This window comes from Lineus longissimus, chromosome 2, assembly GCF_910592395.1.
Source record: "Lineus longissimus chromosome 2, tnLinLong1.2, whole genome shotgun sequence".
Taxonomy (NCBI): domain Eukaryota; kingdom Metazoa; phylum Nemertea; class Pilidiophora; order Heteronemertea; family Lineidae; genus Lineus; species Lineus longissimus.
The window spans coordinates 20,081,187-20,107,934 of record NC_088309.1 but is presented as its reverse complement, the minus strand read 5'-3'; the positions used below and the strand labels follow the sequence as shown (position 1 = coordinate 20,107,934).

The 26,748-nt window shown below is 41.7% G+C and overlaps 1 protein-coding gene across 2 annotated transcripts; it reads left to right on the top strand.

Moving 5' to 3' along the window:
* The first annotated feature begins 929 nt into the window (after nucleotides 1–929).
* Nucleotides 930–26,504, top strand: LOC135482772 (probable G-protein coupled receptor B0563.6). Of its 2 annotated transcripts, none has more exons than XM_064763123.1 (2): nucleotides 930–1,184; nucleotides 23,207–26,504. In XM_064763123.1, the coding sequence occupies exon 2, from the start codon at nucleotides 24,473–24,475 to the stop codon at nucleotides 25,547–25,549; it is 1,077 nt and encodes a 358-aa protein (XP_064619193.1). In that variant the 5' UTR covers nucleotides 930–1,184; nucleotides 23,207–24,472; the 3' UTR covers nucleotides 25,550–26,504. The 2 variants fall into 2 exon arrangements, with proteins under 2 accessions (XP_064619193.1, XP_064619194.1); XM_064763124.1 differs by lacking the exon at nucleotides 930–1,184 and adding an exon at nucleotides 12,307–12,435.
* The last annotated feature ends 244 nt before the right edge of the window (nucleotides 26,505–26,748 follow it).

Genomic DNA, 26,748 nt, shown 5'->3' with positions numbered 1-26,748 from the left:
GACGGCTATATAAGATGAAGTACGTTTGTTATGGGGACAGCCTTTTGCGACGACTGTAGGACGGTGGTGGTTGACTGAAGAGGACATGGTACACTGTGGTGACAGTCTCTTCAGGCAACTGGAAGACAGGCCGTGAGAGTGGCGACTGTAGAAGATTAAGTACATGTACGTTAAGGGGACAGCCACATGGTGTATTCTCGCGACAGTTTGTCTCGGCAAGTTGAGAGCGATGACGGTTGACTGTAGGAGACATGGTACATTCTTGGGACCATTTCTCTCGGCGACTGAAGGAGACTCTTGGCTGAAGGAACATGGTTCATTCTGGCGACAGTTTCTCCCGGGGACTGGAAGACGGTGCAAGAATAGTTAGTATAGAACATACAGTTTGGCGACAGTTTCTCCAGGGACCAATTCGAGAACAGTAAGTGTAGAAGATAATTCATTGTCCATTCTGGCGACATTTTTACCAACGGACTGGAAGACGGCTCGAGGGCGGTGGCTTTAGGCGTTGAGAAACATCCTGGCGAAAACCTTTTCCTCGTGGCGACTGGAGGACGGTCTGTGTACGCTTAGTGTAGATTAGACAAGGTACAATCTGGCGACTGTTTCTCCAGACGGTTTTTGGAGGACGGTATAGACGACTGGTAGAAGATACTGGCGACAGGTCCCGGGCGACAGGTGCTCCAGGTGCCTGGAAGAGATATGATACCACATACATCTATATGCTTCCTGAGTTTTCATTGTGACGGCGCTGTGAGTTTCCAACTTGAGAGCAATACCAAGGATAGTGCAATGTAGTATTTTCTTTGCAGCGGAAGGAGTGGGTACCCATCAGCTCAAAGCCAATACCGGACTATTAATCATTAGATTTGTGTCAAAGTTCCGTAATTTTCATGATACACTTCAAATTTAAAATTCACACTCTTTCTTTTCCATCTTTATACGATACTCGTCTGCAAGAACAGACTTTAGCGTTGTCACATTAATTTGTAAAAGGCTCGGCACCCGCACTCCAGTGTAAATATTATCAATGGGATTGTCTCCTCATCAAGTCATCCAGTAGTCACCGACTGGGAAGCAGAATAAATCCCTTGACGGGGTTCTTACCGAGCGATGACATTCTAAAAACGGATAAGTAATGACAACGGAATAGCCGGAACGGACGTTGACGAGACAGCCATCAGGTAATTATAACCTCATCACAATAACAGGTAGCTTTATTCTCATTCTAGTATTGTAGTATTAAGAGCGTTTAGCAAGATTTTCATGAACGACTGGCGGCAACTTGTACGATTTTCGTCGTCAACTTGCCGTTCATTTTTTATCTTTTTAAAAAAATCATTGCCGGATCAAGTTTATGTTTAAAAAGGTTCCGGGACAAATTGTATCACAAGAGGCTAACCAATTTCAATTTCAATTTATTATTATCTCCTTAATGCCGGATGTTACAGATATAAACGTAAGTATAAACAGACACATTATACATGTAAATCGATATGCAATGATACAAGATAAAGCAAAAGCTTTTACAAGACGATACAACGCAAAGTCAATAAGTTACCTTGACACAGCAGCCGGCGACAATTGCCATTATGATTGATGTCGTGTTTTTGGTCCATCATCAATAACAATGATAACCATCCAATTCATCAACAGTCGCATCATCGAGAAAATGGGAGGCGAAATGTCAAGAGGGAAATCTTCTCCGGAGCCTGGGGTAGATTGATGATGAGACATGCCTCGGAACGGATAATGTGTTGATGTTATTGAAATTTGAATGGGGTTGTGATATCAAGTCCATGACTCCCGGCCTAATCCTTGGACCACGCACAGAGGTAAATGACCTCGAGATCGAGCTTTTTAATGCTTGATTTTAGAAAATGTGTCTTTTTAGAAATCCGAACGTTTTGTTTTTTGGCAATGTGTCGTCTGCATGGTACATGTACTCAGATGACATAAGGCTACTGATGATGTGAAAAATAAAACCGGCGTGCGTTTTTCTATCGCATGTAATGTGGTTCTGCGACTGCGACATGACTTCGTGGACAATTAACTGAGCTGTGTGCCTAATGGTATAGGTCGTGACTAGACTGAGGAGGACTCGGTGTAGTCATGACAATTTGAAAGAAAAAAAATGGTTTGCGTCGGCTGTCGGTTTCCTATTCAGTACACCAAGAAAACAAACACAGTTCATTTGTTCAGCTCTACGTTGAATGATTGATTTTATCGGCAGCTTATATCGGGGAAGTGGTGTTTACATCTCAAAAGTACATAGTAAGTTGCGGGATTATTCGGATGAGACGATGGTATTTACAGTGGCAGATGGTGACGTGTTTGCTGAAGACACTACAAAAGACAATTTACAGTTTGCAGAAGACCTACATGGGAAAGCTACAGGATGAGGTCCATTTGAAAAAAATCATTGCGGAAAATTTTTTGCTGTACAATAACATGTACTCTTACCAATTGCGCCGTGTTCTGATGGTTGGCCCATGCCTCATCTGAGAATGAGGTTGTTGATGACAGCCTTGCCTGTGAATGAGGTTGTTGACGGCAGCTTCGCCTTTGAATGAGGCTATCGGATGACAACCTCCTTGACGAATTATGTTGTCGTGCCCGCATATGGCACGTACATGGCGTATGAGGTTGCGAATCTTTTATCTGTAGTGTGACCCGACACCACACTGCAGCATCTACAAAATTATGACAGAACCACCCAATGACCGAAAATCATCAGATAATCTGGCACGTAAGTTTATATTAGATTTCGGACAATTGATATCCCTTACAACTACACCCAGATGCCCTCTAGGGTAAAGAGTCCTTTCGGTAGGCCAGCAAAATGAAATTCATGCCTCGGATATAATTTTGCTGCATACATGCATCACACGCCCTGGCCTTTGAAGGAATTCTCATGGGAATGTCGACGGACCGAACTTGGTCAGATTTTTGATTGATTGGATTCCGAAGACAACCTGCATGGGAACATATGGCAATACATAATATGTTGTCCCTTTTCACAATTTCACTATTGCTGCAACTGATGTCTGTCCTGTGGGACTTGGCAATATCTCCGCCAATTACCATAAATCAACAACTAGTGTTAACAAATGATTGCACTTAATCGGGTATGGTCCCATCCATCATTTAGAGCGACCAACACCTATACGAGAGATAGACTAATAAAACCCAGCAACATGACGTTAGATCTGTTGTGGCTTGGTTTTTTTCTTTATTGGATACTGTGTTGCTTTCGTTATGGACATTGGCGGCAATCCGCGATGGGTTGTTTGACAGTTTGCTCCTGCTCCAATATGTCACAACATTGCTACGATCTCCGCAAATTACCTTAAATTATTGTCTTCGTCTTCATCTGCATTCTCATATGAGTATGTCCGGCGTAGCCTCCAAATTATGCGCCAAATTGGCCATTCCGTCTTCGGCGCGCTATTCGATCAGAGAGCATCTAAACCAGATGGGCCTGATACTGCATCTTTAAGGTATACTGTACCCCAGGGTTTTATATCAGAGTTGTCCTCCTATAGCCATGGTCACCTTTAAAGATAGCCAGTTTCCCCTCCGGCAACAGTGCATTCGTTGCATTCAACCAGGCATGATCCCATTGATCATTTAGCCACCTGCTGGAGAAAAAATCAAAAAAGGTCAGAAGCGAGAATAATTTTGGTGTGAGACAAGTGATACCTCTCGGCGACTTCGTGTAACTCAATCTCTATACCTGTCTCCTGCCTATAGTCTCCCTTTAAGGCACAACAAACATCATCAGCTGCATGAGTGCATAACCACCGGCATCGATCAACTCACCGAGAGCCTTTATCCTCAGACTTTACCATAATCGAGTTCACATCGATCGAGTCGTGTTCGGAGTGTCTTAACAGCATCCGATCCGTAGCTTCCGAAAACAATCACGCCCTGATTGGTTTAGGGCAACAAGCGCCTGGGAGAGGCTTTCATGTTGCGTGATGAATTACATTCTCCCGCTCTCGACCAATTATGCGCAGATATCTCCAGGGTCTGCCATGCAACCCGTCCCGAGGATTTCCTTCCAGTTGTTGCTGTAAACGGTTAGAGCTGTTTTCTGATTAGAGCATTTTGCACTAATTCTTCTCCAAATTGATCCCAGAGTAGATACATATCTGTAATCGTGTTACTTCTGTGGCCAATCTACATTTAGTGCATCTTCTTCTTCGATCACAGCACTAATTAATTGGTTCAAATGAGAGAGGAGAAAAGTAGGTCCCAATTGAAAACACGCTGAAAGAACCCGAAGCCAATTTCAGATTTTGTTCAACTAAAGCATCCACTTCAAACCAACAGATGCTGCATCACGCAGTAACGTTGATCCTTTTAGAAATATTCAATGTGTTCTTGCTAAGAACATTCGATTTCGAGACTACCTCCGAACTCCAAGATAACAACTGAAATCGATGAACGTGAATTTTTGTTTTTTATGTAGTGTTTTCAGTTTCGGTTACAGCAGATGGTTCGAAAGGAAAAACCGTTTAACGGTTTGGACATTCTTAACCTGAGAATATAAGATTTGAATTTGTAACAATGAAGTAAGCGAAATCGAAGTGGTGATATTTAATTTTCTTCTCTCTGTGGTTGCAATTCTTCTAGGTTGTTCTTGTAAAACCATGGTGATCTATAGAACCCCACCTGCAGTGATCAGGTCATATACATATCCTTCCACCAAGGGCACCTCTAGCAGCATCCGTAGTGTGTAAACTCTGCTCGTCTATGCACCCACCACCTTTAACAGAACTCGTAGATTCTCTAATATTCCCTGCCCTTCCACCACCCACTGCACCTTTAGCAGAACCCGTAGACTTCCCTATTATCCTCTTCCCTTCCGCCCACCACCTTTAGCAGAATCCGTAGATTCCCTATCATCCTCTTCCCTCCGCCCACCACCTTTAGCAGAACCCGTAGATTCCCTATCATCCTCTGCCCTTCCGCCCACCACCTTTAGCAGAACCCGTATTGATTCCCTTATATCCTGTGCCCTTCCACCCACCGCCTATGACGAGAAGATATACAATCCACAGATTCCCAATGTCCCCTGCCTTCCCATCCACACGTCTAGCAAAACCCACAGCTACTTCAAATAATAATAGGAAATGGGAAAGCAAACACCAGAAACTTGAGAACATTTCAAGAATACGTATACCTCCTTATACCAGAGTGCAGGACTCCTACGTCAACGCTAAATCCACTCCTCTGTGATCGAGTGTACGCCGACAAATTTTATTTTTTAAAGATGCAAAATCGATGGTACCACAAGTGTTTCAAATAAGTTTCTTTTTGCATCTCTATGATTATCATGCCCGTCACCCATAGACTCCTGGGGCAGTCCTTTGAGTCATCCTATAGGCCTAATTGGATCTCAGGACGAGGACGGTCCAATGAGTCCGCAGAGTAGTCGCCCATGGTCCCATAATGACAAATATTTGTCAGTGAGAAATATCGGAAGACAAATATTTGCAATATACAATGTACCCTTGGTTCAATCAAAGAAATCACAGATGTCTCCAAATACATGTAGAGATAATCGGCGGATGTTTAGAGTCGTGCCTTCGCAGCTTCCTCTCACGAGAATTATTATTGTTCATAATCGCGGTCAGGCTGGACCGTCTCCTGTTGTCCGGTTTGGACGGAACTTTCCGTCCTCTTTGATATCCGCCATCCGCAACCCTGTTACCATGTCATTGGTTATTACAAGTATAAAACACTTTCACGCAGAGGGCCCCATGTATACCGGTGATGATTCAAAGTTGCTGAACAAAGATAAACACGCAGATGGCAATCAGAACAACATGAAACTGTGATTTCACCGCTACTGTTTAAATATTAACAGCACGGGATGTGCCCGAACAAAGCCTGTCATGACAGTGTTGATTGTGTATTATGTGAAGTCCCAGTAGGTGGACTATCGGGGATGATAATGGTTATTTCGTATCACGATTGATGTTTAAATGTTTCTGTCATGATGCGCGTCTGATTTCCATTTCACGGCCGAAGATGAAAGAGTCGAATTTTATTAGCAGACGATCCAATCAGAACAGGAATATATTAATGCATGTTTGTTTGCGGTTAGTTCATTAGTGTAGCAGACAATTGATTCAATCAATTCAAGAATATCCGAAGCTATTTCGACGTAATATGATGGAAATTGGTATTAGTTCTTGATGAACTGATGCGACTATACAATATCACGGTTAGATGCTTAGAAATTTTCTTTCGAAATCTAGCGCCTACGAGAGGTATGATATCTTTTTCACTCATTCTCTAGAGGAGTGATGGGAAGGTGTCCGAGGAGTGATCCGTTATGACCACGAACCAGACAGGGGTATCATCGGATCATTATACGGAAAGTTGTCAATAGTACATGTGCAAGTCCTCACGTAAGACAGACAGACAGCCTAATTGAAGTCTGTCTTGGCACTTCCACGGCTCGGTCATGTTGAAATGGTTCATTCACGAGTATAGATAGACCTCGAAAGAGTGATCTGAGATGATCGCTTGGTTATCAGGTTACGAACTCTCCAAATAACACTGTTAATTCAGATATGCACACAAGCAACCTTAATATTTGGTTCGGTTGCTCGATGGTCTCTTATACAAACACCGGTTAGGACGCCGATCTCTTTTCCAATGGACACATTCATCGATTACCGAGCAATCATGGACGAAGAATGGGGTAAAAAACAAATTTCCCAGGTTATTCTTTCAAACTGCATCGTCATCATCACCTTTATCTGACCAATTTGGCTGCTGCCAATATAGTCTCCCTTTAAATGAGATTACGACAAATTTTTAAAATAATTATTTTTCGGTGCACTTTTAAACAACATGGCACAAAATCTGCACCCAAAGTGATCATTTATTCCGTTCAGTGACGAATTCATTCGCGATAGATCGTTGAGGCTTCAATTTGAGGTTTAATAAGCATGGCAAAAGATTTTTTCAGCATTCCAATTTATTCTTTGAACGTGCGCTGGTAATTGCAATCATGTTTCCGATTCACGGCGCAGTTATTGGCACATGTTCGTGGCAATGGTGCAGATTTCATTTCGTCGTACAAACCAACCATTTACCATTTTTTTTATCCAAATATCCATGATGAATTTATGATGAAGCTATTAGTATTGCCGATAAGCGTTTGTTGTGCTGCTTTTTGAACTCGTTGGATTTCTGAAACGGATGAAAATTCAGCCCAGCGTACTGGTCGGCTGAAATAATGTCGAAGGAGGTCAACATGGAGTATTTGTTGAGAGCAAACTAAATATATTATAAGCGCTTCCAGTGAGCAATTATGGAATAAGCGCTATCGAAAGCTAACTCAATGATTTTCATTTTATCACTTATGACCGGTATTTTGATATGACTATTGCCAGTCTAAAAGTACATGTACTACAATGGCCTCTAATTAGCCGTCGGCTTTCTTTATATAGGCCCTTCATATCTCTTGCAGCACGCGCTTGTAGAAGGATGCGAGTCTTTAATCTGCAGCAGTCGTGCAATAACTGATGAATCTCCATGGCCATCAGTCCGGGTGATCTGAAGGATGAAATCTGCCATTACGGATCTTCACCCAAGGCCATCCTGATATAAGGCTTTCTTTACTCCTACGTGTTTGAAATATCGACAGGCGGAGTGACCACTGGACTGGTTATGCCATGCCAGGTTACGGCCTGGTAAATCTATCTCTAATTACAATCCTTGGTAATACCATAAAGTGTCTGGTTTCGCTCATACTCCGGCGCAGTGTGATGAGGCGTATACTGCTTGAATTGAATATCATGTCTGCTTTGGAGAGTGGTTCCCAGTAAAACATGAATGTTCGGATATTCTGTTATAGGATGGAAAATCCAGTTACTTTATTTGATAACCAAATATGATGATATAGGCAGTGGCCCTGCATGAGCCGAACTAGGTATAAATCCATGGAAATTAAGGCTCATCAATCAATATGTTTTGTAATCAAATGCCATGTTCCAAAGAAGAGCGCCTGATGGCCGAATAAATTTCCATTAAGTAGTCAGATATTGTCTCCAAGTATGTTTTATCTGACTATAGGATTATTTTAACGAGGGCAGTTTGCGTTCTCTTCTGAAGCAAGTGAATGGTGTATAACGTTATCTTGAAGACGTTAGAGAAAAGCATGTTGAAATGCTGTCCATGAGAAATGCAATCACGAGCCTGCCCCGAGTAAAATTTACCGGAATGCTCACGAAAATGTTTCTCCCCGTCTATCAGCTATAACTGGTTAACTTTTGAAAATTGCACCGACAAAGCCGGGTAGAGGGATTCTCGGGCGTTTGTCAAATGCGACATAGGTCATTAGAATGCATTTTGACCCTCAATGTATTGACATTGCTCAGCTTTCAGACGACGGAGGCTCGTTAGAATGCTGCCTGCGTATACAATGTTTACTACATGAACATCACGATTCGACTAAGACATTTTCCATGTTGTCTGATTTTTTTCTCTCACATCAGTGCGTGGTCGTATAATAACGGATCAATGAACAGGGTGAATCCTCACGTTTATAAAAAGAAGACAGAGATTATTTCCAAAACTACGGAGCTAGCAAGAGTGCATGGTGCTGACAGTGTATGCTTTACTGATAATGATGACTCCATCCGAAGGACAATATGTCTTTAATCACGTCTCACTTTCGGTAGTTAATGGTAAACAAACGATTACCGTATTTGTAACATCCGAATTGACAATGTACTCCATTTTCTTCAGGGAAAATGCAGCATCTGTCACCAATCGGACAGCAAGATCAATAGCGTTACCCGCAGGGGATTACTTGGAAACGTCCTTCGTGCCTCGTATAGATTTCCCAAGACTTCCGTTCAGACGGAAGAAACATCGATCGGTATGAATATCTCGGGGACCATCTCAAATTTCACAGATGCCACTAATCGTTTAAACCATTCTCTTTATCCCCATTACCGTATCTTGGTGAGTCAAGTCGGTCTCATGATAATAGGCTACATTTGCGCCGTTTTTTGCTCCTGCTGATCACAAGAGAGGAGAATTCCAATATTGGTATACTGTGTCTGTTTTTTTATATGACGATCTCGTTAACGGACGTCATGGAGAACACGATCCAATATTGGCAAAAAGCAACAAATGAAGCTGGCGTTTTTGCCGAAGGTAAAAATCTTATCTGCTTGAGAAGAAAATGCCGTGGTGTTCTTTATCTGTCTATACAGCAGTCGATGCTGCAACTCACGCCTTTATCATATTCAGGCCACCTCTATTCAGGTTCATGTGATTAGTTGCCTCTGTTTTTTTAAATTCACGACGACCTAGCATCCAAAGACCAATACATTTGCCCATCCAATGTCTTGGATTGACGCGCACTCGAACCTTTTCTACTATATTAAAGCTAAGGCCATAAAGAGACAAGACATTCAGGTCGAAAACTAACATTAATCCGAACCGTAATAAAAAAGGATGTTTGTTTTTTCACTTCGCCTAATAGCTATCACTCGCTCGTTTGTACTTGTAACAACAATCTTGCTTCGTCTCCTAAATGACTCAGCCTATTGTACATATAGCCATCCCTAAATGACAATTACATCGAATATTATCGGAGGCGACAGTTTAATCATGAACGATGTACCAATAATGCAAATGAAGATTAATTGGTTGGCCTTTATTTCCCGCTGATAGGAATAAACGTCCATCATTTCTATCCGAGTCTTGTCACCCGATGGTGATTGCCATAAACAATGTCCGTCATTATCATCGTATCCAGTTTTTCAATTTCGATTAGGTAGAAATTGAGATGCCAGATGATATTGAAGAAGACATACATTGGAACATTTTATAGGTGCATAGGGATTGGTGTTGACGGTAAAGTGCAAGTCATATTGAAAGGAGACAAAACCCGCATTTGCGGTCACTGAACAAATTGATGGGGTGGGGTAGGCGGGTGGTTGGGGAAGCTGTGTTGAGATGATTTGCGGGGAGATTGTATCTACAATGTACCCTAAAGCAGAGGATTTTCAGCGAAATAAAAACCTTTTGAGACTAATGCGGAATGACGTATGGGCTTATCATTTTCGCGTTTATGTTGGCTGACAGACCTTGCAAGGGTTTTCAAAAGCTCAAAGCTATAGAGTATGCTTTTTGTCACCATGTTTCTTTCCGTCTTGCATTTCATCATAACGATATTGCCATCCTAAGACTTCCATTGGTGAAATAATGCAAAGTGACAGATCATTTCCACGCATTTTCCGCTCACTTTTGTCGTTCGTTACCGATTTCATTATCCTGCGAAGATCGAGTTTCAATTTTTGATTGTATATATTATGGAAATTATACCGCATGACCGTTTTCAGCTGTTACAAGCTGTTGCAGGAGGAATGATGAGGATTGGGTATAGTATCACCATCATACACACATTTTTCTAAAGCCGGCGAATATTTCAGGCTGATGGTTGGTGCCATGCGGGGGCCTTACAAATGCTACAGAGATATAATCCTGGTTGCGTTTCTGGCATTCCAGAGCATTGCTGCAGAATCGCTGAACCGCCGTACGGGGAGAGTGCCTTTTGGACCATACCATGCCACCATGCAGGGTGATGTAATCCTCAGATTCGTTCATGTCCCTTTCAAATCACTGGCCGTTGCTTGCAAAATTATACACGGTGCACCGTTATTAACAGTCGAAAAAAATTCACAATTTATGTACTTCATCATGTTCATGTATAGATGGGGAAATTTTCTATGATTATAGGATACGCTAAGATTAAACTTTCATGTATAAAATACATCTATATACCATGTCTATTTGAAAAACCCCGGACATGGCTACAGATTTACACAATTTTCTATAATTTTTGAATCGAGTTTCTTATCAGCATCAGGGAAACCTGTATTTGATTGATGTATTCACTAACTTTTCCGATGTACTTTCGATGTTTATCTTAAACACGTATATACGAACCTAATGTGTACTCAATACTAAATTCTTACGTCCATATCTAATTGGTAAACTACTTTATGGGCCATGCATGCAGGTATGCGATTCTCCGATGGCTCTCCAGAATCTAACAGACTTGTCTTTCTCCGTTTAATACCTCCATGCAGGCAAGCCAGTTACTCATATGAATTTTTTAAGAACCAGCCGCTTCTATCACACGATGCTGTCACTTCCCTCACCGAATTTCCATTCTAAACCAAATGATGCGGTTAATTCAACCACTGCCTCTCCAGGGAAATGCCTTCGCTCCTATCGTTTCTTTGAGAAGATTGTCTTTGTGTCCAGGGCAACACGAGTGAATCTACAACGCGCTTGTCTTCGAGGCTATCGTGCCAGTGTCAGATTAACAAAATGAAAAGGAAATCTTTGACGAGGTGGACCTGCTTTTTTTTAAGTTCTGGGACTTGAAACGAAAACAGTAAGAAAGGTTGCCAACCCGATAGATATTAGCCTAATGGAACTGAAATGCCGAATCTTTTTCAAGATATTCCTGTTTGGTGCCAGGTGCATCTGAATGCTCTGTGAAGTAGTTTTAGATTGAACAGATTTAAAAAAAACCTTAATTCTGCTTATGTTCTATTTGCCCACAGTGGGTCTTTCTCCGCAGGTTTAATAGCCAACTAACGTTTCGTACCGTTGTAACGTTTTGTAGTGTTGCCGTAATGGGTGTGACTAGAATCCGGAAGTACGATTCGTACTTGATGTAATATTTCGTAGTATATTGCCGTAATGGGTGGGCATCACACCATCATGGGACGCGAAGGAGGTAGTGCATATCTATCGAAACAAAGTCAGATACTGTCACCGTTCGGAGCCTCACTATTTCAACTCGCTATCGTAGTATAGTGTAAACATTGTGTCGCTTTGGTAATTAAAGACTGTCAAGAAGACGGTGTAGTCAAAAACCAAGTCCACAACAAGTTGATGTCATGTCCTCTTTGATGCCATATATCAAACATTCATGACTCGCCGCCTTTATGTACCGAACTACATGTAAGTCTGATTATGGGCAGATTATGGCAGATAGTCATGCTGTAATGTGTCTGGTATTAACAGCATGCTATACTCAAAAGAAAAATATGATTGTTTCTAACGATGGCCGGCATTACCAAATGGATATTTGCCTTTGCCAAACCAAAACACATGTTATAACGGTCTATGCGCCATCACACCTCCGCCTTTGCCCTGTCAATCAACAATACCCATCCTACCATCATATTGTTAGTTATTGTAAACAAGACAAATGCAATAATGTAATTGCTCGAATAGCGGCGATGCTGGAGGTGTCATTGCCGCAGATCAATTTTTGTGCTCGCGAACAGTTATGGTCAATTGTTGAAGGCATTCGATTCAGTGTTTCATGTGGAAGCTTTCGGTTTTTGCCCTTTTGTCCAACGGATGTAGCCCAAACTGGTAAGTACCAATTCATAGTGAATTGCCTCTGTTTTGAGAGACATCATCTACCGCTCTTTCGCTTAGAATTATGCTGCCACAAAATCGACATCTGAAACGTGGTCTGTTGTGAAGCTCTTTTTTGTGTTTCTTTCAATATGGGATAAAGGCCGAAGAAAGCGATCATTCCCGATGTGTGCCAACGACACATTCGGCCTCCTCCGAATATTCCTTACCATCAGATACAGATTATGTCGGGTCGTATTTTATTATTATTTGATGTAAAGTCCAGACCCCTGTCACCCGGTGGAGATTTGGGAGGGTCTTGTAGATTACAAGCGACACTAAACGTTTTTGTTGGAATAATATGACAAAATGTGCGAATTTTTAGCGACTATAGGTACAGGGGCAAAACAGCTATAATTTCCGTTCGTATACTAAAGCGTCCGGATGGGCGCGGCATGGCGCTAAAAAACCTGCGATGGCAATGTACATGCCAGGCCTTTCCCGATACAGCGGGAAACCGATAAAAACTTTTTTTTATGGCAGCTGTCCATATCCCTAGACGTCTACAGGAAGTCGAGCTTTGCTGGTCAGTCAATAATGCATTAGTTGGTATAAACGGCTAGTTGACCTTCAGCATTTGTCTTTGATATGTTTATTTGCAACATATAATCACGCCGATGTTATCTCCAACGAAAGGACGGACTGGTCTTCATGACAGTTAGCTATTTCTAGTTCCTATCAACGTTTTAAACAAAAGATGTATACATGAACGCTGCATAGAAATCTTAGTATGCATGGTAAGCGATATTTCCGATACCTACATCGTGTGATCGTGTATGCGCATTACGTTGGCGTGTCATGTCAATCAGCATCTTGAGATGGCAAGTCCCAAGAAAAACTCTCAGTGCGACGTGACGGATATTTCATTCTCAGCGTGGCAGTCAGAACCTTTCCCCATCGAGTCGCCTATTATATCTTGCTGGTGGCGGAATTTGTGGGAAAGGTCAATCTACATGATAGCGTTGGAGGGGTTCTTTGATCGAGGAACCTCAAGGAGTGCTCCCCTCAGCGACGGCCCATCGACCCGAAGAGTGTTTGCCTGTACCCAACATGTTCGATGTCGATCAGCAAGTCCCGTGCAGTCCCGTGCTGCAAATGAACAACGGCATGGGGCTGTGCGGGTTGCAAAAGGCAACCCCCCCCCGGCTGCAGAAAGGCAATCCCACCGGCTGCAGAAGGGCAACCCCCGGGCTGCAGAAAGGCAGCGAAAATAGTATGTCTACGTTAACTTGATGAACTTTCCATCGACTAATGAATTGTCACGACGATTCATCATCGTCACGAAATGGAATACGCTTTTGGATTAATATGGGAAAAAAATAATGAAATTATCACAGTTTGTTGCTGGCTATTTATCATTCTTATCACTTATAATAGATAATGTAAAATATTCATGGACTAAATGAATTATATTTCCTGTAGAAATCAAAAAAGAGACATCATCAATATACATAAAGCTTTACCGAAGGTCTACGACCTCGGCACTAGGAAAAACATCATTAACACATTAATCTACTTTTGCACGCCTCTCTTAAAATGTATCGGAAAAAACAACAACATCTTGACGTCCTTTTTAGCTCACCTCTTAGCAGAGGTGAGCTTATCCCATACCGTGGCGTCCGTCGTCCGTCGTCGTCGTCGTCGTCGTCGTCGTCGTCGTCGTCGTCGTCGTCGTCGTCGTCGTCGTCGTCGTCGTCGTCGTCGTCGTCGTCGTCGTCGTCGTCGTCGTCGTCGTCGTCGTCGTCGTCGTCGTCGTCGTCCGTCGTCCGTTAGCAGGGCACGTTTCGTAACTGTTAGAGCTATTGAGTTGAAACTTGGTACACATGTACCCTTATGTAATGACACCTTGGAGACCAAGTTTCGGTCCGATTCGTTTCATGGTTTGGCCACCAGGGGGCCAAACGTTAAAAGTGAAAATATGCAATATCTCCCTTAATAGTAGTCGGGAAATTTTGAAAAAAATATGGTAGGTACTTCTAGCAAAGGTGCATCATATATCCTCCGGGTTTTTGATTTGACCTCCTTTTCAAGGTCACAGAGGTCAAAGTTTGCTGATTCACTGAACAGTAGCATGTTTCCTATCTATTTTAGCTAGAAGGTTTTAAACCAGTGTGGACATGTATCTGGGGATTCTCTATTCCACCCCTAAAATTTCGGCCGTTCGGACATCAAATATGGCTGCCAGGCAGCCATCTTGAAAAATAAACACAGTACTATTACTCCAAAACTAATGATCGGATTGCAACCAAATTTGATCTGGATGTATATCTATGTACTCTCTACTAAATCCTTGATTTTTTATCAAATGTGATAGCCAATATGGGTGCCAGGCGGGCATCTTGAAAAATTCTTGGTTTGGCCACCCGGGGGCCAAATTTAATGTCCAAAGTTAAAATGTTTGATTGCTCGTTTAATGGTGGTCTGATTTTCATAACATTTTTATGGTAGGTACTCCTAGCAAGGATACATTTCATAAATGTGGGTTTTTGATTTGACCTACTTCTCAAGGTCACAGAGGTCAAAGTTTTCCTATGGCACCGCCATTTTACAATGACGGCACGTTTTGTCACTGCTTTAGCTACAGATCCCTAACTTGGTACGAATGTACCCCTATACTCTTAGACTAAACTGCAGTCTTTTTCTGATTCTCAGTTTGGCCAGCAGGGCCCCAAATGTTAATAGTGGACTCTCCCCTCAGGGTGCCTTGAAATGCTGCTAAGTGGGATGTCATAGTCTAAGCCTAGGCAAATGCTGGATTAATTAACCTCTACAGAGCCCTAGGAATATAACTTCAGACAAAACGTGTCCAAAAACACCACCAGCTATCAGTCCAAATTGGACCTTGTATTCACCAATCCTACTCCATCTGCCACTATTGACTTGGTCGATATAATAGACAATTACTGGTCAGATCACAAAATTGTCTACTCTGCTTTGTCATACCTGTAGTAACCTCAATTAAATTCAACTTACGCATTATTTTGTCACTCATGTAATTTCATTGTAAAACATTACTTCATTTCTTTCTTACATTTAAAACCATGCTAATGCTTCATCCATCTTCCCTTCACAAGAGGTGAGCACAATGGCCCTGGCCATTTCATTTCTTCTTTCAAGGTCTCATTACTATTCCCGGCGTTTTAACCACTGTCATTGATCTCCCTGAACAGCGGCCAGTGAACTCAACCTTTCTTGCTAAAATCCAAAGGCGATTGGTGCAGTGTTGAATGCGACTTTACGAATGCGAAAGATGTTCTGATTTCCTTAAGCTTTAGGTGTAATTGATGAGAACGATACATCATCTTTAGACAGTACAAGCCCCGTGAAGCCGCCAAGATCCAATCGTACGAAGTAACCCGGTTCGATGACCGGAACAATTCCCTTTTTAATGAAACTGATCAATATTCTGAAGCTGTCTAAACACGAGATAAGAATGGCAGGATTTATGCTTAAATTATCGACAAGAGTGGTTATGTCTTTATGGGAGGACGATAGGTCAAATTTGATATCTTTGGCAGACAGTATAATGCACAATTGCATGCATGGGCGTGGCTGAGGGGAGGGGGTATTTTATACAGCACAAAATGTTTTCCTCGTTTCCTTGGATCTTGCCTAGACTCCCTTTACGGCATCAGAGCAGGAGTATATAGGTTGATGATTGTAGTTAGGTATCTTAACGGTATAGTTGAGATTTTGGAGTATAGAGCACTCAGCTTCCTTTTTGGTTACACGGTTCATATCTCAGAAAGTGACAATTAAGTGGTTCTCTTTTAGTTATGCATTTCCTCTTGATTTAACCTCATGATAAAAAATTGTTGCCTGCAGGACACAACAGCGTTCTTACTACTTTATCAGGAGACGCGAATAAATTCGTCCCCAGACTCCAGTAATTATCGTAACGTTTGAAGTAGCCATTAAATGTGTGCTTTAGTTTTAAAAGTGGCGATTTGTAGTGATTACCACCACCAGAACGAGCGCGGCATTGCTTGGAGACATCCGGCTAATGGATGATGTCTTTTTGTGAGTTGAGATTGTTGGATCCTGAGATGATGCAAAGTGGTTTCAGCAAAATGGATGAGGTTTATTTACACCACAGGCCTATAGACTCCTTGATGGATGAATTGGGAGCTGTTGGCCTTTTTATCCATTTTTTTAATCAGAGAACTGAACAAATACGACCATTCAGCATCGCTACAGTTTGTTAGTAAATCTACCATAAAGAGGACATACAATTGTAAACTCCGATCGCTAGAGAGGCAAATACAAGTATTTCCGTTTAAAAGCCTTTGAGAAAAATGGCTTAGTCAATGTGGGGCTTCTTCTTTTGCACGGTAAAAAGCGGAACCTCGACGTATTTGTTTGCAACAAGTCACCATAGATATACTGTGTCTGCGATAAGTCTTTGAAAATCACCAAAATGCTAATTGCGAACTCCTCTACAAAGGAAAACCACATGTGCTCTACCCTGGATCTCATCAAGATCCAATTTCGATTAGAATTTGACGTGATTTGTTTCTCTTTGACAGATCTTTCATTAAACCGGTAAACAAAGTGAGTAGGATGTGCACTCTAAGGAAAAAAGGTTGACAGCACCAAGAGAAATAACATTATTTCCTCCTGACAGCACCTATAATACATTACCCTTACTCCGAATTTCAAAACGAAACTGTCACATTCGAGGAGATACATGAAAAAATAACCTGAAAGATTTCATCAAATTTTACCAATAAGCGGTACAGAGCGGAAAATGTCGGTCAATATGAATGCACTGCGTCAATGTACACGAATACATACCAAAACTTTATTTCGTAACCATGGTGACTGAAATAAAGTCTTGAGTCCCAAGCTTAGTTAGATTTAAGCAAAAACAAACTTTGAAGAAATCGGCCAAGTAATTTTCGCACAGCGGACAAAAGGACCTTGGCGGGTATCAGTTACTCATACGTGTAGTTTCTCAGGTTAATTGGATAGTATTTCTTTATTGTTTACCACAAGTGCTTCTTAAACACATTTAAGGCAATTATTGTGAGATCTAATTAAGCTGGAGGTAACCCCAATTCCTTTTACCAAGCAATCTATATTTGATATAACCTCAATTATCGGCTACCACTGGTGATAATTGGAAACTCAACTGACCAAATTTTTCACATTATTGGTGTTCTTGTATAGTTGTTTTCCTTTGATAATCCAGTGAGGTCAATTCGTCTCTTTTCTCGATAATTTGGCCAACAATGTCATGATTATTTATTATTGAAATTACCGTTTGTCAAAACGCTAAAGTAAGCAAAAAGTTGCAATTTCACAAGACCGCGAAATAAAACAGTCTAAATTGCACCTATATCTGGCCTGATATACTTGGCAAATCAGCTCTTCACGCTGAGAAGCTACTTCGATGTTGGTGTATATATACAAAGCAATCTGCCGACTTGATTAATACCCTTGGAAGAACTACTGATTTTTTAAAGTACAGTACACGATTTTACCAGAGTCTTTCCAATAAATTATGTAAATGATTATTCGAAAGACTCTAATAATGCATACACTGCATGCTGGTACATGCAATATCTGAGGAGAAGGAGAATATAAAACATGATGTTATTTTCAGTTATTGATTGATGAACCGCGTGAATCAGTGTACCAAACTCAAGTATAAGGCTAATCCATTGGATTGATGACGAAGTTGTTCGGTAAAAAGAAACACACTTCATGGCTTTTATGATTCTGCAAAAGTCTTAAGGTTTTCATTTCGCCGAAAAACCCCGACGGAGTCATATTTGTGTTTGTCGAAAATCATAAGAACTTTTTCAAAAGCTCAAAAAGCTTTTACTTCTGAAAGTGAGAGAACTATCGAACCACCATGGTGTTTGGCGTCAATGACATAAAAAGTATGAACCATCAGTCTTATTTAACAGAAACAGACGTTTGACACTCAGAGCAATGTGCGGAAATCCATTTACACTAGTTGTATCACCTAGATCTAATGGATTTTTGTGATTAATGTATCAACTTTTCATGATGACGACTCAGTTTGAATCTCATTTGACTCCTGATTTGCTTCATGTTTTATCGGTATTTTTTTTATCATCAGTACGAGACTGTGCACTCACAGAAAGATTATTCTTTGAAGCTTTGAAAAGGCAAGACATCTATAATGGTTTAGGAAATGCTGTTCCCTATCCTGAACCCAGGCCAACACTCAGCACTAACGACCGAGCTCAGTCATGTCAGTAACGTGTGCGAGGGGAGGAGGATACGACTCAGACTCTGGTTTTTGAGGATGGTCGTTCCCCTGCGGTGGTTGAACAGGCAGAGAGACTTTTTGTGACACGCTGTATCTTTAATGACCAGGGATAACTAGTTTGCGAATGTAAACATCATGATAGTTATTGGATCACGTGGCCACAAAGTCATCCCACAGTGTCAATAGACAATAAATTGTGCTTACAAAGCGCCAACATTGTGGTTCGATATTCTCATAAAAGGATAAAGTAGATTGCTCCTACTTGAGATAAGAATAGCTGTTCAAAGTTGTCAGACCTATATTTGGGTCTCTGACGGTGGAAGACAATATGAATTGAGTAATTTTAGACGCCTCTTGCTTGGTCTAATGCCAGCTCACCTGGTCCAGCCGGCCTGCTGTCCTACATTTCTGGGTGACAAGTGTCTCTCCTAACGGAGGATAGCAAAATATGTGGAGAAAAATGGTTTAGTATCTCTGCAGAACCCCTCCCCACCGAACATGCCGATCTACCGGCGCTGTGCGTCCACATTTAGGATCAACACACCGCCGGTAAGTCGGCATGAATTGCGACTGGATTTCTTTAAAACAAAGTCAACGCCTCTATCTCGATTTAACGATCAACTTTTATGCGTCATCGATTTGCGGTTGCTGTGTTCGATGGCACGAAGTCGAGGTCAAAGATATGACTGATAGCCCTCTCACATCGAGTTTTATTGTTCATTTTCCCCCAAGTCTCAGACGTCGATAATTGTACTCCAGGCTTGACCGCGGATCTTATGACAATAGGGATAACGGAAAATCGTGATATTTGCCCAATGGAAGAGTTATTTAGAATTGCATTGATCACCTTTAACGTGGACGTGGAAATGCAGCAGCTGTAACGAAGCACTTGGCAGGTAATTGGCGAGCCACCAAGTGGCGACCATTATTGGTCTTGTCTGCTCGAGTTGCTTTGAACCCAAATATCAAGCAAATACGTACGTGCTGGGATCAGTCGCCCTCATTGACAGACCCACCATGTGACGTCCCCGGAGTCCAAGCTGTGTCTCAAGTTATGTTCATGATTGAATTGCATGCCCCGCAGAATCGCTGCCTGTCGTCAGCTAATGAGACAATTCATATATCACGACCATCCCCTGCGTACACTGGAGTCTAATCATGCCAATATCGGCCAGTATTGCCCGATGGCATTCTCTGTTAAAATTCCTAAGGACAAGGACCTTTCGGTAACCAATCACGGGATGAACCATGTCCGATCCGATGGAGGCGGCACGTGATGCGGAAATGTGCTGGTTCACCAAATGGAAACATTTCAATTTATCTTATTGGATAATAGCCGACTTGGGAGTTAATAAAAACTGAAATACCGCGCTGGGGAGTGTCATATATGGCGTTTCCATTAAATCATCGCCGCTCTGCACTCGAAATCAGTAATCTTTTGGATCTTTATCACGCAGCAGATGAACGCCTGTGTATACAAAATAAGATAATATATTCAAACAAAGTTGTTTTATCAGTTTCCTAACCGTCACATAACGTTTCTGTGTGTATCTGGGAAATATTTTCTTTAATTTTCGAATGACAAATTCCAGTTTATTAGGGTAGTATGCAGCAGTTCATGTCACACCTTTCTCGTTCCATTAAGGCCATTCAAACCGCGTTTCACGCACAATGTCTTGGCTCATGGGCAACACTGACATCGTTACGACAATTGTCACGTGAGATAAACGCCGCGTGAAACGCTTATGTTGATCTAGGACATGAGGCCAAATGGATGATATGAATTTATTTGCAATGTGAATTTAAGAAGAATTTCCGAAATGGCTTTGATTGTCGTCAATGCGTATAGGGACTACGTGCCTGTCCAGTGGTGTATTCCTGTTCCGCCTATTCCTGTTCCGCCTATTCCTGTTTCGCCTAATTCCTTATTCGCCTATTCCTGATTCGCCTACTTCCTGTTTCGCCTAATTCCTATTTCGCCTATTCCTGTTTCGCCTATTCAAATGTATTGCTAACCTCCCCACAGAAGTAGGAATATGAACCGTCCCTTACTATAGTGTTAAAGGCTATCATTACGAATAAAGTCTGAAATAATGGATTTAGCGACATGTCAATTATTTCAGTATTATTCGGAATAACTTTGGAAAATTATACATAGCTTACATCGGCTTATGTTTTAGCTTATTTTAAAAGGCAAGAAATAAAATAGTAAGAAAGTTTTACCCTTTCATTAGATTTGAGAAAGGTTTCTTAGGCCTGCATTTTATATTGTGGATTCTCTTTCTTTTGTCTCAGTCAGTAACTGGCTTCGTAATAGAAAGAATACCTATAGCTACATTGTTCTTTACTATGACATGGGTTTTACAGCTGATTTTGATCAAATAATTATGAGAATGTACAGTACATGTATTATGTATTTTTATCAAAAAGTCATGAATTCCTGTTTTTATAAAATAAGCGACTGCTTTACTCTACTTAATCTATTAGTTTTTACTGTGTGTCAGTATGGTCATATGGTCAAATTAGTCCCGGACTGTCCCCGCTTTCAAGGTGACTCTTTCAAAACGGTCATGGCATGGTCTGTTAACAAAGTTGATGGCATTTGATTAGTCAAATTGTCATCACATCGTTAACATCATCCAATTGTCGCCTCACATTTTCCCCATAAAATGGACATGCATCCCCAAGGTTCCCCCTGGGAGAGTCGATTTATTGTAGGGGTACTGGAAAGTAGGCGAAACAGGAAGTAGCCGAAACAGGAATAGGCGAAACGGGAAATAGGCCAAAGAGGAAATAGGCCAAACAGGAATAGGCGAAACAGGAATAGGCGAAACAGGAATTTTGTAGGCGAAACAGGAATAGGCAAAACAGGAATAGGCGAAACAGGCATAAACCTGTCCAATGCATCTTTATCACTTGTTGCCAAAAACCGATAAGCGGCGCTTTAACTGAATCATTACAATGATTAGCACATTGGCCATTCTATCAAGTTCTGAGCAGCATGTAAATGGCTAGTTCTCGCGGTTGTCGAAGCGACCAGGGTATTCCCCTGTCGCATAAACCAACCATGCAAGGCTGATGGTGACGAGAACAGCATTCTCGACTACACACCCAGGGACCGGTACCGTCATTGTAATGCTGATGGTGACACCAGTTCCAGTTGTAAACTGTGGATTACCACTGGCCTGCGCTTCTGGGAATGCGAATAGACAATTGAGACATCCGCGGCAGACAACATACCCTGTCTCCGAGAAATGCCACTTATATCGACGTATCGCGCTAATGGTCTTTTTGAGTGTTGCGTAAACAAGAACAGGAAACCAATATAAGTAAGAAATTTACACCATATCGGCAAGATATCAGCGAGATATCTGGAGGCAAACTGTGGTGTATTCAAGATTTCAGTCATGCTAGGATAAACATTTATTGGGTAACTTTCTCCTAAGCAAACTGTTGCTCACTCGAAATGTCAATCCCATTCGCAAGTAAAGGAGTTCGGCTGTTGTATCCAACCTTGACTATAAATGGCTGCAGCTCCCAGCTCTAGTGTTTTGGGATTGTTAGAGATATTTTTTGCCCGTAACACATTTCGGGCTTGAAACTAATTTGAACGAAGGATATCGGTGTATGCAATATTTGTAATATTTTGCCGTTACTGGAAGGCATTCGCGTAAAGTTGTTGCTCGGGAAGTCTGTTGATGAGAGTTCGCGCAGAGGTTGTTCATCAGAGTTCATCTTCCGCTGTATCGGCGCGCTTGAACTTCAGATGCACTCCCCAACATCTCACGGCAGTCGATATTGGAAAGTATCTCCTACATTGCGTATCATCTCAGACTGAAGTGTTGATACTTAGTGGATCTCACGAGACGACTTCTCAATTTTAAACTAATGATGAATAAAACAACCCTTTGTTCTGTATGGGTAAGAATTGTTAAAGGCCGCAAAGACTTCTATACTGTACTTTGACTGACTCTGAGACAGACTTCCCTAAGACCAGCTAAAAGAACGTTGGTTTGAGGCAAGGCTTTTTCGCTACCCTAATAGCACCAATGGGATTCTGCAACAGGAAGCTTTTGATACGTTTGCCAGGTTGGTTCTTCGGGAAGCAACTCCCACGTGTGTTGGGTGAGCTACGTCTTCGTGTAGCTTAAAGGTGGAAATTAGGATGCGATTACGAAGAGACTGACGACGCCATCTAATTTTGACTGCTTTGGGCTATCCGTCTTATCATATACCAGTAAATTTTTGTGCTACTTACATTCAGCAGTGTATGATAGCATATGATGCTATCGAGCTGATACAAGAGTCCGCATTCTGCAACTATTTTGTAAACTTTGGGATGAGACATGCTGGTAACGGCCAAGACGAGATCAACAAAATCTATGCTGATTTAGTCACAGTATCAAAAGTGGAAGACTTTAATACTGTCTATTCCTCTTCTTCAGCATTTTAAAATAACACGTTATTATCATTTTATATTTTCAGCATACGGATCGGCTACTTCATGTTTGATATTTGCAACTATATGAAGACTACCAGTGGACACCCTGCGAATGGTAATACTATAACTAAGCGTCGGATTTATGGAAATACTGTAGCGGATTTCTAGAAATACATGTACGACACTGGTAGTGGTTTTCACTGTAAAAAATCAGTAAGTTGGCGGACTCTATGAAAATATATTATTTGGATTTTGGGAAATACAATAATAGCTGATGGAAATACAATAATACCTAATGGAAAAACAAGAAAAGCTGATGGAAATACAAGAAAAGCTGATGGAAATACAGAAACAGCTGATGGAAATACAATAGCTAATGAGAAAAAATAGCGGAATAATGGAAATACTGTAAGTCTTGGCGGCCATTAGTGTACGATCTTGGCGCATTCGGATAACCACTAATCGTCGATAAACTTGCGGGCTGATGATCTATTAAGGAAATTGCCTGCATCGATCTGTCTAGACTGACAGATGACTGTGAGGACTCGGCTAATGCGAATTCTGTTGGGAAGTTTAGTCCGACTGGACGGAACATGAAGGTTGCTTCAGATAATTAGATTCATCTTCTTACAACGTGGTCCTGATAGCAGCGTTCCTCGCAGATATTGCATGGCAGACTTTTTATTAGTCATTACCCATCTCTCTGAGGTTAATGATGTGACCGCTACTCCGAACGGGAGTCTAGGATTAATTTGTGTCGTTGTGTATCACTGTATGGACTCGTTACGCTAATGTCCCCGTCGTGTTTGGAATACTACCCCACTTTTCGTTCGCAAGTTCGTGACTTTCACTATTTTCATTGAGGCGCGGAGCTTAGTAATAGTGCAAGAATTATGAGGGGGATTACCTATCATTGATAGATAGCGTGGTGTGACCGCAATATTCCTTTTAACGGAGACCAGGATTTATACTTGTATTGACTTTGTCTTCGTCGCGTTCAGTGGATTTTACGCTGCTGATATCGCGGTGGTTTCGTGTGTTACTTTCATCATATTTCAGTCCGGCGCAGAGCTATTAAGCCTCCCCTGCCAGAAGAATAATTGTCACCTATATTTTTGATGGTGTTACCGCGATATCCCTAATGGAGGCCGGGACTTAATTTTTCTGCGTTGTTGTGTGTTGACTTGTTACCCAAGCTCCAACGCCGGGGCACCTTTATCATGATAGGAATACGCTAAGCGTAAAAAACTGATTCGAAGGAATTTGGCTACTGACATCCTGTTGTGCTGAATTGAAAGTATTTTTTAAGGATGGCTACGCACAATGGATCCACGGAATTCTACGTCGAGATGGTCGGGTATGTTTACGTCATGCCCGTCATCTGTAGCGTGGGGGTTATCTTAAACTTATTCAATCTATTCGTCCTGACTCGAAAGCAATTCACAGGCGCCTCGTACTTGCTGATGTCAGCGTTAGCCATGGCAGACTTCTGCACTCTGCTGTTTACAGCCCCCATTGGAATGAGCCGATGCGGGGACTGCATGTTGGACAACGCGGCTTATTTTCGTATGTTTTATGAAGTGTACTTCTACGGTACTATCACAAATATCACAGAATGCGTCAGTGTTTGGATAACGTTAGCTCTCAGTGCGGAGAGATACATCGCAATGCAATACCACGCCCTGGCGAAAACAAAGGGCACCACCCAGAACGCAAAGATTATCATAGCGATTTTCGTTATCTGTTCATTTTGGCTAAACTTTCCTTACTTTTTCATTTATTACATCACAGACGAGCCCAAAATGGTGAGGACAGAATTTACGTATTCTTTGAATTATACAATATTTTCTTGGATTCGAGCGACGCTTGTCCAGTTTGCGCCGCTGTTTCTGCTGACGATCCTGAACGGGATGTTGATACACTCAGTGCGCATGTCAGACATCCGCAGACGACAAATGGTATTCCAAAACACGCGGGAGAACAAGCGAATACGCGCGCAAGCAAAACTCACGATCATGTTGATATCCGTCATATTCCTATTCCTGATTGGAAACATACCAGTTGCCTTTGCGTATCAAGGGATTTATGGAGCCATCAACCCAAACTTTACTAATCAATCGTACAAAACATTCAGGGTCGCCACTCATTGTCTTTCCATGCTTTCCTACGCTCTCAACTTCGTGCTTTACTGTTCGCTAAACCGCCATTTTCTGCGGACGTTCATTGGGATTTTTCATTGCAAGCAGGCAAAGAGGACGGTCTTCCCACAAATTGGGAACAGTGAGAGTTTATCGGTCATCAACGGCCATAACAATGTCAATCATGACGAGAAAATCGATAGTAAGATTTTTAATTCCAATATGAATCTTGTAGATTTGAGAAACTGAAGTAGCCAATTGATGGAACTGTTAGTAGCTATTACCATAAATTAATTGGTTTTTCATCAGTCACCAATAATACAATGTACGTCAGATCAGTCACAAAATCCCTGATTCTGATGTCACCAGAACCAGAAGTTGGTAGTGCCTTCATGAATGCAGTGTATATGACAATACGGGTAGTTAGGATGAAGTTAATACACTAGTATATCGGATACCACCAGCCGTTATGAAAGTATCGAAACCCGTATAAAAGTGATGCCTGAGATTAGAGGTTTTTATGACGTCATTCTGCATACCCTTCAGTCGATCTGCTAGGAGATTGGAGTGGAGAGAAACCCGCTGGTGCAGTTTGTAATTTGTTCAAGTTGTTAGTATACTCATAAATAGCACTGCAATCAGCACTTGTTCTGCTATGAGCAACTTATATTACACCCAGTCGATTTATTTCGGTGATTTGATATGCTCATGTGTCAAGGTTATAAGCATGACCAAGGTTTCCACTCATTGCACAAATTTGCATTCTTTATTTACTCCTTCCTTTCCAACAGTCTATTTGACCTCAGAAGCACATGTCATGTCCAATAACAGAGGCCAAATTCATGTACCAAGGAAAATCGCAATATATAATGTATGATCCAAACATCATTATGTTTGTTCTTTTGGTGAGCGCGGCCAAACCAAATTGTGATAAAACAAAGGTAATTCGATGAGAGCACCAAGAAGCAAGGGACCCAACAACCGGCCGCGAATTCCAAAAGCATCAGATAAGAACTGGGTGTGCGTGCCTTCATCGGTATAGAGACGCCACCTTTAATGAAGGGGCAAACGCCGCGCTGGTGGGCACGCATGCGAGGTTGTTTTTCGAAATAAAAATGAGGACTATTTAGCATTTATCGTAGACGTAGTATCGGCAATGATTATATTAAGAGACTCAGTTGATATAATGAAAATAATAGACAGACATGGAAGTGGGCATGGAAGTTGTTGTCTTTGAAATGTGAACGCCACCCGCATTCAAACGGTTAGTCGACTAACTGTTCGAGGTATAATTGGCGTCATTTCCCCGTACATTCCATTCATTCCAGTGTATTCTGTAAATTCCCCCCAGCAAACTTCCGTGCAGCTAGTGATTGCTTTGCGAGAGGCCACGTTCAGCCACTTAGTCGACAATGGCACGGTGATGAAGTGGTATAATCAAATTCGGC